The 16269-nt window shown below is 39.8% G+C and overlaps 1 protein-coding gene across 6 annotated transcripts in view; it reads left to right on the forward strand.

The window, feature by feature from the left end:
• Window positions 1-16269, forward strand: part of CSNK1G1 (casein kinase 1 gamma 1) — a 153555-nt gene that overhangs the window by 102855 nt on the left and 34431 nt on the right. For all 6 annotated transcript variants that reach the window (XM_079910400.1, XM_079910396.1, XM_079910399.1 and 3 more), the window contains 2 exons: window positions 13090-13241; window positions 14780-15014. In XM_079910400.1, the coding sequence (XP_079766526.1) occupies window positions 13143-13241; window positions 14780-15014 (334 nt within the window). In that variant the 5' untranslated portion in view covers window positions 13090-13142. The remainder of the gene's footprint in view (window positions 1-13089; window positions 13242-14779; window positions 15015-16269) is intronic.

Consider the following 16269-nt stretch of genomic DNA (forward strand, 5'->3'; position numbering starts at 1 on the left):
TCAGTAGTTGTGGCACACAGTCTCAGTAGTTGTGGTTCACGGGCTCTAGAGCTCAGGCTCAGTAGTTGTGGCTCACGGGCTCAGTTGCTCTGCAGCATGTGGGATCTTCCCAGACCAGGGCTCAAACCCATGTCCCCTGCATGGGCAGGTGGATTCTTAAACACTGTGCCACCAGGGAAGCCCCCACTAACTTACATTCTAAGAGGGAGACAACCTGTGATTGGCTCCAGGTAAGCAGAATCAGCAGTTATAGAGAGTTTCAGAGGAAGGAGAGGGTTATGGGCTGGAGAAAGCTTCTTGGTCGGGATCATACAGATTGCTAAGTACAGAACCTCTTGTCTGCTCCATTATTGTATGTAAGTCAGCCTCACTTATATCTTTCATAACTTCTCACAGAGCTGAACCACTAGCCACATGTGACTACTGAGCACGTGAAATGTGGCTAATCCGAATGTGCTCTAAGTATAAAATACACACTGGGGGCTTCCCTTGTGGCACAGTGGTTAAGAATCTGCCTGCCAACGCAGGGGCACAGGTTCAAGCCCTGGTCCAGGAAGATCCCACATGCTGCAGAGCAACTAAGCCCGTGTGCCACAACTACTGAGCTTGTGCTCTAGAGCCCGCGGGCCACAACTACTGAAGCCCGCGTGCACAGAGCCTGTGAAGCCACCACAATGAGAAGCCCGTGCACTGCAACAAAGAGTAGCCCTCGCTCGCTGCACCTAGAGAAAGCCCGCGTGCCGCAACAAAGACCCAATGCAGCCAAAAATAAATAAAAGTAAATTTAAAATACACACTGAATTGCAAAGATTTAGTATGCCAAAAAGGGTTGTAAAATATCTCAATAATTTCTTTTAAATTCTTATTGAAGTATAGTTGCTTTACAATGTTTTGTTAATTTCTGCTGTACAGCAAAGTGAATCAGTTATACATATACACATATCCACTGTTTTTTAGATTTCCTTCCCCTTTAGGTCACCACAGAGCATTGAGTAGAGTTCCCTGTGCTATACAGTAGTTTTTCATTAGTTATCTATTATATATATAGTAGTGTATATATGTCAGTCCCAATCTCCCAATTCATCCCCCCTTTCCTCGCTGGTAACCATAAGTTTGTTTCCTACATCTGTGACTCTATTTCTGTTTTGCAATCTCAATAATTTTTAAATTGATTACATGTTGAGGTGATGATACTTTAGATATGAGTTTAATAAAATCTTATTAAACTTAATTTTACCTGTTTCTTTTTACTTTTAAAATGTGACTTCTAGAAAATTTTAGATTAAATCCATGGTTGTCATTCATGGCTTGCATTATATTTCTATTAGTGCTGTTATAAGGCAATGCTAAGGTCCTAGTGTATACTTAGTTCTGTTATTAAAGATGTACTAAGGCAATATGGGTGTATAATACTCAGATAAAATCCTTATTTTTCCTTTTCTTCATTCTTTTGATCTTTTTATTTACTCAGATATCTATCTCTGCCTTTTCAACTTTGTTAATGGCCTTTGCCATAATTTTTAGAGACATTTGCTTAACTAGTAGGTGGTTCAGAATTTAAAGAAACTCCAGGTGAGAGTAAAATAGTCTTAGTTTTTCTAATTTCGGAGAGCTGTTACCCTGCTTTTGCCGCTGTGCTTTGAGCTACCTGTATCCTTGCTGGTCCCTCAGCCTGCAAGATTATTCCCTCTCCCCACACTCCAGCCTAATCGGCTCTTAACCATCCTTCAAGACTCAGCCTATAACCCCCACTCTCTGTGAAGCCGTCCCGAATCCCTTCAGTCAAGGTTATATGCTTCTCTTTATTGTTCCCTTGGCACTCTATTCTCACTTGTGATGTTTGATGAATGGACAAACTGACCACCAGACATTTTAAACTTAAATGAATTTGAAACTGGAAGCAGGGACATTGCAGCACTTATTCCTTAGATTAAGTGAAAATCAGCAAGATAAGTAAGTTCACTTTGCCTCCTTGGAAGTCTTCATATCTCCTTGGAAGTCTTCATGCCTCCTCAGTGACCAGAATTATAAGGTCATCTCAAATTTTCCACCAAGTCACATCTGTTCTGACTGGAGAGGTGTTTGCGTGAAGGCTCAGATGAGGGAAGAATGGCAGCCTATAGCATCTGTTCCATTGACCAGTTCTGTGGCAATCCAGTTAACCTCTACTTTCCCATTCAGAAAATGAGGGTGACACTTGGTACTTTACTCTTCCATGACTATTTTGACGCTTAAGGAAGGGTATTAAGTATTAAGAGAGTTCAATAATAGGGGACACTCTGCTTCTGTGCTATGATTAGACTGTATACTTTAGTGGGTTTGTTTTTTTCAATCAGGAGACTTCTGGGAAAAATTTGTTAAATGGGTCCAAAGTTAATGAAAACATATGCTTATCTTCTTTTTATACTTTCTATATTAATCTAAACATATGCCACATTGCCCTCTGAATTCCTAATGATATGTTTAATTTATTAGGTGTAATTTAAAGATTGGTATTTGTATTAGAAAAATACTACTAATGCACTCCTGATAGAATCTTACCTGTGCTTTTTGTAAGTAAAAAATTACTCTTTCTTTATTACTTGAGTTCATAACCTATCAACATCATCAGTATCTTGTGATTGTCCCTTAGGTTCACACACAGACTACGGTTTACTGACTCTTTATTAAATTGGTTAATCTCCTATGAAAGTAATGTGACCCAGTAGTCCTCGCTGCCACTCTAGATGTCCGTGGACTTCAGGGTGCAGATAGGTGTATGTGGTATAGTAAAAGAGGCTGGGGGACTTCCCTGGCAGTCCAATGGTTAAGACTCTGTGCTTCCAACGCAGGGGGTGCAGGGTTCAGTCCCTAGTGGGGGAACTAAGATCCCATATGCTGCACAGCACGGGCAAAAAGAAAAGAGCCTGAAACTTGGAGGCGGAAGTGGGGTTTTAGGTCTTGGCTATTACCACTCAGTGTATGACCTGAGCAAGTCACTTCAAATGAATTTCCTTACCCATAAAATGAGAATAGTAATTCCTATATGTACTTGTTAGGATTAAATGGGAAGGCCTATGTAAAAACACTTCATAAACTGTAAAGCAGTTTATGGCCAATAGACTTTTGTGATGTAAGTATGCTTTGAGTGGAAATTTCTTATTGTAGTGTTGAACAAATAATGGGGGAGGAAGGATTCTCCTGACTTTGAAATATCAATGATAATCTTGACAAAAACCTAGGAGACTCCTCCAAACATGCTGCTGCTGGCTACGTGTAAGAGAGGAGGTAACCTAGTGCTGGGGCTTTGAGAAGAATGAGTCAAGGCAGCTTCTGAAAACATTTTTAAATACTCTATGGGCCTGGATACTTAAGTAATAGGACGGTAGTACTAAATGTGAAAAGCGCACTGGAAACAGACCAGGGACCAGAGAGGATTTAGAACTGGCAATGTGGCAACATATACTAAAATGTTAAATGTGCATGACCCTTGACTCAGCATTTCCTCTTCAAGGAATCTACCCTCAAGATGCATTTGTATTCATGCCCCAAAATGTAGGCACAAGGATTTTTTTTGCAGTGTTGTATGCATATCTGTCTAGACACATTGCATTTTCAAATGATAGAGTGCAAGCTCACTTAATTGAGGGAGTGGGGGGTTGGGGAGAGAATTTCTTGGCTCACAGGACTGAGAAGTCCAGGATTCTCACCTCAGGCCAGCCAGATCCAGGACCCGCATTGTCCTTGGTCCTCAGGTTTGTGGTATACTTGTCTGTCTGCTTCTCTCAGCTCTGCTTTCTCTGTGTTGGTTTCATTCTCAGATAAGTAGTCTACCTGTTCTCATGTGGTTGTCTCTGGTAGCTTCAGGCTAAGCTCCTTCCAGTTTAGTGGTCGAGGGGGATGAAAATCGCTCCTCCTTCTCTATAGTTTCAAAAAGGCCCAGAGTTGACTCTTATTGTACCGACATAGTTCAAGCTCCTATCCTTGACCCAGTTCCCCAGGCAGGAGGATAGAATCCTCTAATTAATCTGGCTTGAGTCATATCCTTGGGGTGGCAGTGGGAAATGGCTTGACCCCACTTTAACCACATGTAGTAACAATGAAGGAATGGTGCTTTCCTGCTGGAAGAGTAAGATGTTATCAGAAGAAGGAAGAAAGGATGCGTGTCAGGCGAAAGCAATAGCTGTTCACTATAACGTCTATTTCTAATAACAAATATACGGTTACAACCTAAATGTCCATCAGTACAGGAAAACTTAAATGTGATACATCATAGGGGGAGATATGATGTAACTTTTAAAGTGAATGATGTGCATACATGTGTTGACAAGGAAAAATGTCCATTATATAATATTAAATTACAAATGAAGTTGCAGAAAAGTATTTTTAATTATGTGTATCATCTATTATGGATATGAATACTTTTTATTCATATGTTTCTGTACTGCTTTTGGTTTGCTATTGTATTTATTTAAAATTAGTATATATCACATTTATAATTTAAAAAACTAATGTCCCAGGTGGCCCCCATTCCAGATAAGGAACTGGAATTGACAAATCAAGAACTATAGAGATGGACTTCCCTGGTGGCACAGTGGTTAAGAATCCGCCTGCCAATGCAGGGCACATGGGTTCGAGCCCTGGTCCGGGAAGATCCCACATGCCGCAGAGCAGCAAAGCCTGTGCACCACAACTACTGAGCCTGTGCTCTAGAGCCCGTGAGCCACAACTGCTGAGCCCGTGCACCACAACTACTGAAGGCTGCGGCACCTAGAGCCCGTGCTCCACAACAAGAGAAACTACCGCCATGAGAAGCCTGCACACCGCAACGAAGAGTAGCCCCCACTCGCTGCAACTAGAGAAAACCCGCGCACAGCAATGAAGACCCAATGCAGCCAAAAATAAAATAAAATAAATAAATAATAAATTAATTAATTTAAAAAAACTATAGAGAGATGGACAGATGATGTAAAAACTGTAAAATAGTATTCAGGTAACTGATATAAAAATATCGGGACTTTCCTGGTGATGCAGTGGTTAAGAATCTACCTGCCAATGCAGGGGACACAGGTTCGAGCTCTGATCCGGGAAGATCCCACATGCCGCGGAGCAGTTAAGCCCGAATGCCACAGCTACTGAGCCTGCTCTCTAGAGCCCGCGAGCCACAACTACTGAAGCTCTCAGGCCTAGAGCCCGTGCTCTGCAACAAGAGAAGCCACCGCTATAATAAGCCCGCGCACTGCAATGAAGAGTAGCCCCTCCTCGCTGCAGCTAGAGAAAGCCCGTGGGCAGCAACGAAGACCCATCGCAGCCAAAAATAAATATTGGGAACCAAGGAGGTGGGTAGGACAGATTAACCAGATTCATCTGCCTGTGTAGTAGGGTAGCAGATTTATATCCTGGAAGGATAATGGTAACCAAAAAGGCATGTGGTTTGGAAGAAGTGGGGTAGGGAGCACAGAGAATAACTTCGGCAACCACATGAATGAAAGGGAAGAAGAACGAAGGCGGAGAATGTTGGCAGCTTAGTATAGCGACGTGAGCAGTGATTCTGGAGTTGAGAGGTCTGGTTGTGTTACTTGGGCACCCCGTCAGCTAGGAAAGGTCACACGATGTCTCTCAGGGTCTCTATCTCATATGTAAAATGGAGTCATTAGTATTTTCCCTCTTTTGTTCATAGGATGACTGAAATTGAAGTGAGATGGAAAAGGGCTATGTATGTAAAGAAAAGACCATATAATTCCAAGTTAGACAGGACCAAAATAAAGAATTTGTCTAAAAATGGAGTGGGAGAAGAAAAGGATAGGAAGATGTCATCAGACTTCCTTTGCACATTAGACAACTTAGATGGCTAATTTCGTTGGTCATTTAATCTATTTGGATGGGCAGGTGCTTTATTGAGAGATAGGAAGACGGTTACATTTGTTTGTGTGTATGTTTTTCAGTACTGTCCACTAAAATGAATAATTATAAATAGTTCACCTGCATGTGGGAACAGCAAAGACATAACTGCACATACCATATACAACCATCATGGAAGAAAATACACAGAAGAAAGTCCATGTAGAAATACTACAACTCTGAATTACTTGGAATCTTCATATTGGTGGCTTACCCAACAGAACTTCTTAAATATCATTCCCATGAAATCCAAATAAGAACTACTCAGAAGTATCAATTATGTTAGCATTCCCACACATTTAAAATCTGATTAATTTGTTTTGCTCTGTGTATTTTAGCATTTTGAGGTTTAAATATTGTGTGTTCCAAATAGAAAACTCAAGTCAATTTCACTGAATTGTATTTATTTATTTACTTAGTACTTATTCTGCCCTTATCTACCATGTGCTTGGACTGGTGCTAGGCACCGATATACAAACATAATTAACACATAGTAGTCACTGCCTTCAAACAGCCTTCTCTTAGTTCATAGGGAAGGCAGATACATGGACAAAGAAAGTGTAATGGGAGTGGGGCAGGATTGTCAGGAAGAGGTTCACTGTACTTTGAATAATCTCATTTTTTTTCTTCTTATTCTTTCTAAATGCCTGCTATAGCTTTCTTTTTAGTTGTTATTGTTCAAGTGTGTGTTAAGAAGAATTGATCATCTCTCAGCTTTTGAAGCTCAGTAGATAGTCTGTCTATATAACTTTTTTTTTTTTTCCCCTTGGCTGTGTTGGGTCTTGCTGTGTGCAGGCTTTTTCTAGTTGTGGTGAGTGGAGGCTACTCTTCGTTCTGGTGTGCAGGCTTCTCATTGTCGTGGCTTCTCTTGTTGCGGAGCACGGGCTCTAGGCGCACAGGCTTCAGTAGCTGTGGCACGTGGGCTCAGTAGTTGTGGCTCGCGGGCTGTAGAGCTCAGGCTCAGTAGTTGTGGCGCATGGGCTTAGTTGCTCCACAGCATGTGGGATCTTCCCGGGCCAGGGCTCGAACCCATGTCCCCTGCATTGGCAGGCGGATTCTTAACCACTGCACCACCAGGGAGACCCTGTCTATATAACTTAATCACAGGGACAAAGTGGTAAAATTTCAGAGATTGGGTTTTTTTTTTTTATCCTATAAATTTACCAGTTCTGAGCTGAGTTGTCAGTCTTTTGGAGAAGAGAAAGGATCCCCTACCCTTCAATCCCACCCCCAGTACACAACACACATTTTTTATCTTTGATGCTATCTGCTGCAGAAGAAATATGTCCTATCTTGGACTTTCTTTCCTGCCTCCTTTGGATAAACAAAACTTTGAACCTGCTTTGAGGCTTAAGGCCTTTGTAATTATGTGTGTATGTAATAGAGAAACTGTAAAAGCTCAATTTCTCTGGCTCGGAAATGTGAGATTATTCCTCTGCTCTGCCTTTCCTCACCTTCTCTTCTCCCACCATACAAATTTGAGCTCATGTTAGGAGCATATGTCTGGTGATACTCCAGTTCCCAAGAGGCCAGTGAACAAGACAGTAGCAAAACATTTTTCATTATAGGTAAGGCAAAGTAATCCTGATTCTTTAATTTTGGGTCTAGCTGTTTCTGTTATTAAATCAGCAGTTTAGTTGAAGTAGATTCATATGTTGAACTGGTTCTTATTGTAAAAAGCCATTTTTTTCAGAGTCAGAGAAATGAGAGGGATTCTGTTCTTTTTTTAAAAGAGAAACCAACACATGTATTGTCTCATATTTTTGTAATAATGCATTGTTTTTATAGAGTTATTTTCTGAGTTTTAAAGCCTATGCTTTCATTTTCCCCTTTCACTTCTTCCTATGGAATATTATCATGTTTGTCTGCCTATTCTTTCTGCTTTCTTGTTAAGTGGACTTATTTAATATTATTATTATTACCCCTGGTGATAATTCCCTGTGTGTCAGTAATTCCCTGACCTCTCATAAACACTAAGGAACATCCAGTAGCTGTGCTAAAAGCCACTACCATTGATGGGACCAAGGACAGCTTAACTTTGGAGAAAAACTCTCCTCTTTTCTCTAAAAATTAAAAAGCAAACTGTATAAATAAAAGAAGGGAATTGCCAAGGTCATTATGTCCTTAAAGTTTTTTTCCTAAAGCCCTGACTTTAGAAGACAGTCATCATCAGCATATACTTATTTTTTCATAGAAATATTTATATGATGTTATTTTTTTACATCCAGGTATTAATGTAGGTGTGGGACTTACTTGAGTTTGCTTCACATCTAGGTAATTTAGTTTTTCAAAAATAATGAAAGGCTAATTATTAGGCAATAATGTGATCAAATTACCAAAAGCTTCAAGGTGGTTCTATTTCAGTTCTCAGCCTGATGTGTATTTAAAAATATCTCTACTTAGAGTAGTTACTGTTCATAATACATTATGGAATCTTTTTAGGTAACAGCTTGGATGATAAAGAAGCCGTTACCCTTGATTTGGTGTGTTTAACCCAAGTTAAATTTATGACAGACTGAAAATTAGCCGTGGTGTTATACATCTCGCTTCCTGTTCTGTGCAATTTGATATATGTGTGGGTCATATGTCCAGCAGGAGTTATAAGAATATGTTATTGATGGATGGAAAAGCTGTTTCATAGTTCCCTGTGAAAATATACACTGTAACTTGTACAGTGTGTATAGAACCTTGCAGTTTTGGTTTATGAGAGATTTAACCTGTGGCTAAAGGTAATATAATGAAATCTGTTGGAAATCCTTCAGAAGAGGAGAATTTGGAATCTACTTCTTTAATTTTCAAGCTTTTATGCAGTTGACCAATTTAGGAGGGAGACCTTAACTAAGTGCTTTTATTTTCAGAGCAGATGAGAGATTATAACAGTACCTTAGTTTCTGAAATACCATGGATCAAAGAATTCAGTGCATATCTACATTGCTTACTTCCCCCACTTCATTGCCTTTACCTCAAAATTATTTGCAGGAAGTACCTTGTTTTCAGCATGTTGATTGCATTTAAGGCTTTGCCCTCATCCCCAGTCTTATTAAAGGAGTTCCACCATAATGTTGATTAATTTAAAATTTCCTAAACAATGGATTAGCGATAGCTCTGCAAAAGTAGTGTGAAACATAATATACAGGATTTCTCATTTAAATACAGCCCAGGTGATAAATCATTACTGTACAGTAATCTCTGACCAAAGAGGCAGACTTTCTTAGTGGGCCTGTGTCTGTGTTGTTCACCACCAGCACTGGCCAGTTTTGGGGCAATCATGTGTGAAACCAGACACAGATTGGAACTTGTGTGGGCATCTTTATCTGTACAGACAGTTCTAATAAATTAAGGCCACATCTCCCAAAGAGACTTCTATAGTCAGCAGCACATTTTCTGTAATACCTAAGAAACTCTAAACAGGTTTTCAAATAGCCTTAAAATGATTCCTTTCAGTAGGTGTTGAGTCCAGTTGTTCTGATGTGAGAGAACTTCTGAAACAGATTAGTCTGTCAGTGTTTTCTGAGTCTTCATAATATATTAGCCGTAAAGCAAAGCAATGCCCTTTATTTCTACCCTCTAGGTTGCACTTCTGAATCACCTGTGGAGCTATGCTTACATCCACTACTAGAAATTCTGGTTTGGTATGTTTGAAGTAAAGTCACTGTATCTGTTTTCTAAAGTTTTGGAGATATTTCTAATATACACACTTTCAGTTGAGTACCACTACCAGTTACCACTACAAGCTACATTTGAATTTGTACTATGCATATTTTATATAACATGAAGACAAGTTTCATTCATACTGGTGCTATGGCTTTACAAAGAGGAACCTAGAAGGTAGCTAGAAGGAAATCCTAGCTATAATCAGAATTTTGGATTTAAAAGAGAACCAGTCTAGGGACTTCCCTGGCAATCCAGTGGTTAAGACTCTACGCTTCCACTGTAGGGGGTGAGGTTTCGATCCCTTGTCAGGGAACTAAGGTCCCACGTGCCACGCGGCGTGGCCAAAACATAAAAAATAAAAGAGAACCAGTCTAAACCCCTCCTCTTTACAGATGAAAAAGAGCAAAGAGGTGAAAGAATTTTCAGAGTTGGTAGCAGAACCAAATCCATGACTCTGACTTGAGCTCTTTCTACACTAGCATCTTGGACCTAGTCCATCTTTGAGAAAAGCCTCAAGGCCACTCAGTAATCTAGAAATTGTCCTGAGCATCCCAAAGCCCAAAGAGTATTGTGAGATTCAGACTATTTAATAAAAGGAGCAATAATGCAGCCAGCAGGAACTCCTCGCATCTTTGAAGTTACTAGGCAGGAGTTACGAGTGACATTACTCACAGTTAAAAATTATAGACATCACCCAGAAAGCTTTTGTGACTTTTTTGTAAACATGGAAATTTCTGGCAAGAGATGCCTAGATTTGGTACCGAAGATTGTCAAGAACAAGATGATCATCTGTCTTATTTTTAAACTGATCCTTAAGTATTGGCAGCAGGTTAGAAAATTATGCCAATATTATATTTCTACACAGGTCTGACTTTTACCTTGTACTTCAGAAGGATATTGTGCCTAGATTTGCAATTTAACCAAGTAAAGGAATAGTATGTTTATTAATTAGGCTTAGATTTGGTTGTTAAAAAGAAAAATCCAAATAACAGTAGTTCAGTCAGGTAGAGATTGATTTTTCTTTTTTTTTTTAAAGCTACATGAGATATATATATATTTTTCAAATTTATTTATTATTTATTTTGGCTGCACTGGGTCTTAGTTGTGGCACATGGGATCTTTAATTGTGGCATGCATGCAGGATCTAGTTCCCCAACCAGGGATCGAACCCGGGCCCCCTGCATTGGGAGCCCGGAGTCTTACCCACTGGACCACCAAGGAAGTCCCAGATTGATTTTTCTTTTGGATTAAAATAGTCCAGAGGGAAGGGAAGCCCAACATTAGTGTGGTTGCTTCATAGCTGTCAGGGATGTGTTCTTGTAATTTTGCTCCATCCATCTTGGTACTATGTTAAATCTTCAAGGTATCTGATGGTTCTAGATGGCTTCTGGAGCTTCGGTCATCTCAAAGGGGCATACCTCCAACTTGAGTCAGCTCCCTTTTTTTTTTTTTGAGTCAGCTCCCTTGAAAGAACTTCCCTAGAACCACCCTATGCAACAATTTCTGCTTCCATCTCACTGGTCATTCCTATTATCGAGGGAGACTGGAAAGTTATAACTGGGCGAGTTGCTATTCACAATAATTAGAAATTTTGTTGTTAAGAAAGAAGGAGGGAATGGATATTGAGCAGGTAACCAACAGATCTGCCACACCTGTTTTGAAGAGTATAATTTTTATATTAGGAAAATCAAATTTTAGTCACATCAAAAACTATTATATAGGATATAAAATTTTAAAGATCTCCAAACTACAATCTACCATGTATCTGATTAATAAAAGCAATAAATCTCTATGGTACTGTTCTGCTTTGGATTTCTCAGTAGAACTCATTGGGAACAGCTGTTAGGTTTTATATACTTTAAATGAACTGAAGAAGGAGTTCTTCAAAACAACAGGAGAAAAAAAGATAAATTCAACTCTGTTTCCTTTTGGAGATAGGGAGAATCAAAACAACCACAAGGACAATTCAGAGTATACTATATGAAGTGGTAGGAGACAGGAATGAGCCTATTAAACACTAAGAAAGAAGTTGTTTAGTATTTAGATGGAATAGGGTAGACTATTGCAGCACATGAAATAAACACATATCATAGCAATGAATCATACAGATTCCAGATATACAAGACCTGTGCTGGAGAGAAGGATGGGCACATTGGGTTAAAGTTCCAAGTATTAGACATTGTCTTAATCCAGTTGGGCTGCTGTAACAAAATACTACAGACTGAGTGGCTTATAAACACAGAAATTTATTTCTCACAGTTCCAGAGGCTGGAAGTCCAAGATCATGATACCAGCATGGTCAGGTTCTCGTGAAGGCCCTCGTCTGGGTTGCAGACTGCTGACTTCCTACTGTGTCCTCACATGGCTGAAGGGGCTAGGGAGCTCTGTGGGGTCTCTTTTTTAAGGGCATTAATCCCATTCATGAAGGCCCTGCCCTCATGATCTCACCTCCCAAAGGCCCACACCTCTTAAAACCATCACACTGGGCATTAGGTTTTCAACATGCGAATTTTGGAGGGACACAAACATTCAGATTACAGTAGATATAATTACCTCTGCCTGTACCATATCTGTACAAATAAAATGCGAAGATGGAGAGAATTTTGTTGTCCAAAAAACTTACAGACAGGAGCAAGCAGTAATCTGCAGCGTGTACAACTGTAGACCGTGGTGTACATAAGTGTATTAAGATGGAAGTGTTCTCACTGTAAGACCAGATTTTTAGAAGTTCTGTAGCCTCATTCATACCTACAGTTCACATGGTGCCATTCAGCACATATTTATTGAGTGCCTCATATTTACAATACACTTTAAGGAGGAAATTCATTCACAAGTTGCCACGTAGGTGAGAAAGTCTAGATTTTGGCTTCTTATAACTATGAATTTCAAATCTGGGGAAAACCCAGCCTTGTATTTTTATTCCTTTTCCTTTCATAATTACTTATCAGTAACCAAACCCAGTCTGTTGACTTTTCTCCAACTGATAGAAAACAGGAAACTCCAGAGACTCCCTATGAGAAAAGGACCAGGCTGCATCCTCTGTGACCTCAGCCCTTCGGTCTGAGCTCTCCTCAGAGCAACAGTTGGAAACAGTTCCATCTCCTTGTGGCTTTGGTAGTAAGCATAGGGAGTGCAAATGAAACCAGCTAATGCAACAAGGTGTGTTAGCCTGGCCTTTGAGCTCATGAGCCATCTTTTGAACCTTTTATGCTAGTGCGCTTTTGGGCATCCTTGGGGGAGAATAGTTTACGCTCTGATCCAGCAGTGGATCAGGGACCATTCTCTGTCCTACATAGCAGTGGAAATGCCTTTGGCACTCTGGTATTAAATAACTGCTTATTTGAACATATTGTGCAATGGCTTAGCCTTTCCCACACATTACTAGTTCCCTTTGAAGCTGTTGTGCTCAGTTTGAGTTCTCCAGTAGGGACTATGAAAGAAAACAAAAATCTCACAAGTTATATTTCCTTTTTATCTACTTAGTGCTGTTGCAGCTATCTCATATTTTGGTTTTTGTGTCCCTCACTCTGCACCCTATTTTCCCTCTGCTTTCAGGTGAAGGTCTCCCACAGGTGTATTACTTTGGACCATGTGGGAAATACAATGCCATGGTGCTGGAGCTTCTGGGCCCTAGCTTGGAGGACTTGTTTGATCTCTGTGACCGAACTTTTACTTTGAAGACTGTGTTAATGATAGCCATTCAGTTGGTAAGTTGGCGTTGCCATTCTGCAGAAGGATAGGCGGGGCGGGTCTCCCAGCCACATCCTTGTGTCCCTGTTGGTGATTTACTAGCTGTAGTGACACCTAGTGAATGCACACTTACTGGCTTGGTGGCATTCTAGGAAGCTGGCTGGGGCAAAAAGGGTTAATCCAGAGAAGTCGCACTGCATTTGCTGTTTGCTCTATTTTAAGAATTTGCACCTTGGAGCAATACTCTGACCTTGACTGAAGTGGAAATTTATTTAGGGAGAGAGAGGATGATTAGGAAAAATTGTACAGATGCAAGTAACTTCTTTGTTGTTTTATTTATACGTTTTAAACACATGACTGTAAAATTTTGTCATGTCCTCCCTCTCTCCTTACCATCGCATCCAAGAAAAGATTGGAGATGTAACCCACTGCCCTAAAATCAGATTCTGAAGTTGTGTGACCAAGAACCTGCCTTAGTTCTCTTGCCTCTAGTTCTCACAGAGACTGAGACAGCTGAAGAGGCAGCTTTCTCAGCTCCTACCAAATTACACGCTAGTACCACTTTAAGGAACAGTTAAGACAGTTCCTTTGAGAACTTTGTCATCCCCTAAGCAGAAGGATGTCTTTGTTGGTCTGAAATGGTGATGGTCTCACCCAGTTTAAAGACTTGGAAATGTTAGAAAATTGATCTTGACTTTTGAGTCAAAAATTCAAATGCTCGTGCTTCCCTTTCTATACTAAGTAGAAAAGCTTTGAAGATAGAAGTGAACTTAATGAAATTTGAATAATTTTATGATTATTATTTTGGGCTATGTTTACTTTCTCATAAAACCTATACTCCTACCTCTGCTGTTAGTTAGCTCTGTGATATCAGTCCAGTATTAACTTCTCTGGGCCTCACTTCCCTTATTTCTGCAACAAAGAGACAGAGAATAGGAAGGTGTGGGCAGGAGGTGAATGTGGCAGTGGCACCTGTCTTCAAAGGCCACCAACGTATTCTGATTTCCTGCCTGGGAGTAATTCTTGCCTCTCAAATGCGTACTTTCTGAAGTAACATAAAAACACTAACTCTATTCATCATTTGCAAATTGTTGCATAACGAAGTAAAACTGTGTATTATCATTTTAGATGAACTGTACTATCCTTCTCTCTCTCTTTTTTTAAATTTTTATCTATTTGACTGCACAATATCTTAGTTGTGGCAGGCGGGCTCCTTAGTTGTGGCATGCGAACTCTTAGTTGAGGCATGCATGTGGGATCTAGTTCCCTGACCAGGGATTGAACCCAGGCCCCCTGCATTGGGAGCATGGAGTCTTAACCACTGCACCACCAGGGAAGTTCCTATCCTTCTCTCTTTTATCTTGATATTTGTCATGTATGTATTTGTATCAGGAAATATATTCTGGTTTACAAGAGTAAAGTGGCTCTGGGTGGCGAAGAAATGAGTTTTATTTTAATTTCAAAGCTTTGGGCTGATAAAAGAAAACGTTCTGATGTATTTTTACAGTAAACTTCTTTAGAGTAGTATTTCTATCATTGTTTTTCTCTCTTTCAGCTTTCCCGAATGGAATACGTGCACTCAAAGAATCTCATTTACCGAGATGTCAAGCCAGAGAACTTCCTGATTGGCCGACAAGGCAATAAGAAAGAGCATGTTATACACATTATAGACTTTGGACTGGCCAAGGAATACATTGACCCTGAAACCAAAAAGCATATACCTTATAGGGAGCACAAAAGTTTAACTGGAACTGCAAGATACATGTCTATCAACACGCATCTTGGCAAAGGTGTGTTTCTTTTCAGCTCCATGAAAGCGGCAGGTTGTTAAAACACCTTTTTATTCCCAAAACACTTTTGTACCCATTGTGCATTACAACTTGTGATTCTTATTGCTTCACAGGGTAAGTGATTTTTGTACTTGAGAAATTAAGATGGTAAGTTAGTGACTTTCCTAAGTATCCTGTTGACAACTTAAGGATTTTTCATTCTTTGTTTCCAAATGCTTAGTTTCTCGGAGTGTGGTACTTGAATTATTGAATTAAGATGATAACATTTTAGTAAGTTCAGTGATGAGTTTTATATTTACATACAAATGGCCCCATATATAACCTGAAAAGGACATCAGGCTGATATCTGCTTTGAGGAAGAGTGCTTCACTAAAACACGGACTAGCCTTCTGTTCTCTGTGCATAGTTTCGTGACTCATTTTTCAGGGAGAAGCCTATGTCTTATTCAGTGAAAATATATTTGCCTTTCCATGAGTCTTAAATTTTACGCAGGATAGACAATTTGCATAAATATTGCTAAAAGCTGTAGTCTCACTTGTTAGAGGGACTAGTCCAGGGGAGAGTATTTGCGAGGGAAGCCTAAGGAACAGTGAGAAGGCCCAGTCGGTAGGGCCCTGGGCCCTTGCCAGCTTCTCCAGGAAAGCTTCCCTTTTTATCTGTTTTATATATTGGGCTTTCATTGGAAGATTATATTTGAAGAAAAGCTTCTAAGGTGATTGAAAAGATATGTTCGAAAATCACCACCCTAGAGAGTAGACATATAAACAGAATATTAGACTCCTAGACGTAGCTAATTATGTAAGGTATTTAAATACTAACGAACAGTTTACACAATAAGTATTTTACACAATAGTACATTAAAGCTAATGTAAATCGCTATAAAGTTGCCTCATCAAGTAAACTGCTCAGATATTCAGATGAGGATTCTAGTATTAGTGAAGAGTAAAAATGACATTATAAAGTGGTATGATACAACCCGAGTTGAAATGAATGCTGTCAGGATTTTTTCGGTAACCACATGGATATTCTCACTTAACATGATAGCTTAAAATTAGGCTGGAAGGTTCTCTGGCACTTATTACTGGTGTCACTTTGGACAAGTTACTTAATCTCCCTGAAACTTACCTGTAAAAATAGAGTAACATTTCACAAGGATGTTTTGCAGGTTGAATGGGTGATAATATATGTAACATGGGTCTCTTGCATAGGGCTCAGAATTCCCTTCTTCCTTCCTTTTTACAAGGAGATAGAGTGT

The sequence above is a fragment of the Stenella coeruleoalba genome (genome assembly GCF_951394435.1).
Source record: "Stenella coeruleoalba genome assembly, chromosome: 2".
Classification (NCBI taxonomy): Eukaryota; Metazoa; Chordata; class Mammalia; order Artiodactyla; family Delphinidae; genus Stenella; species Stenella coeruleoalba.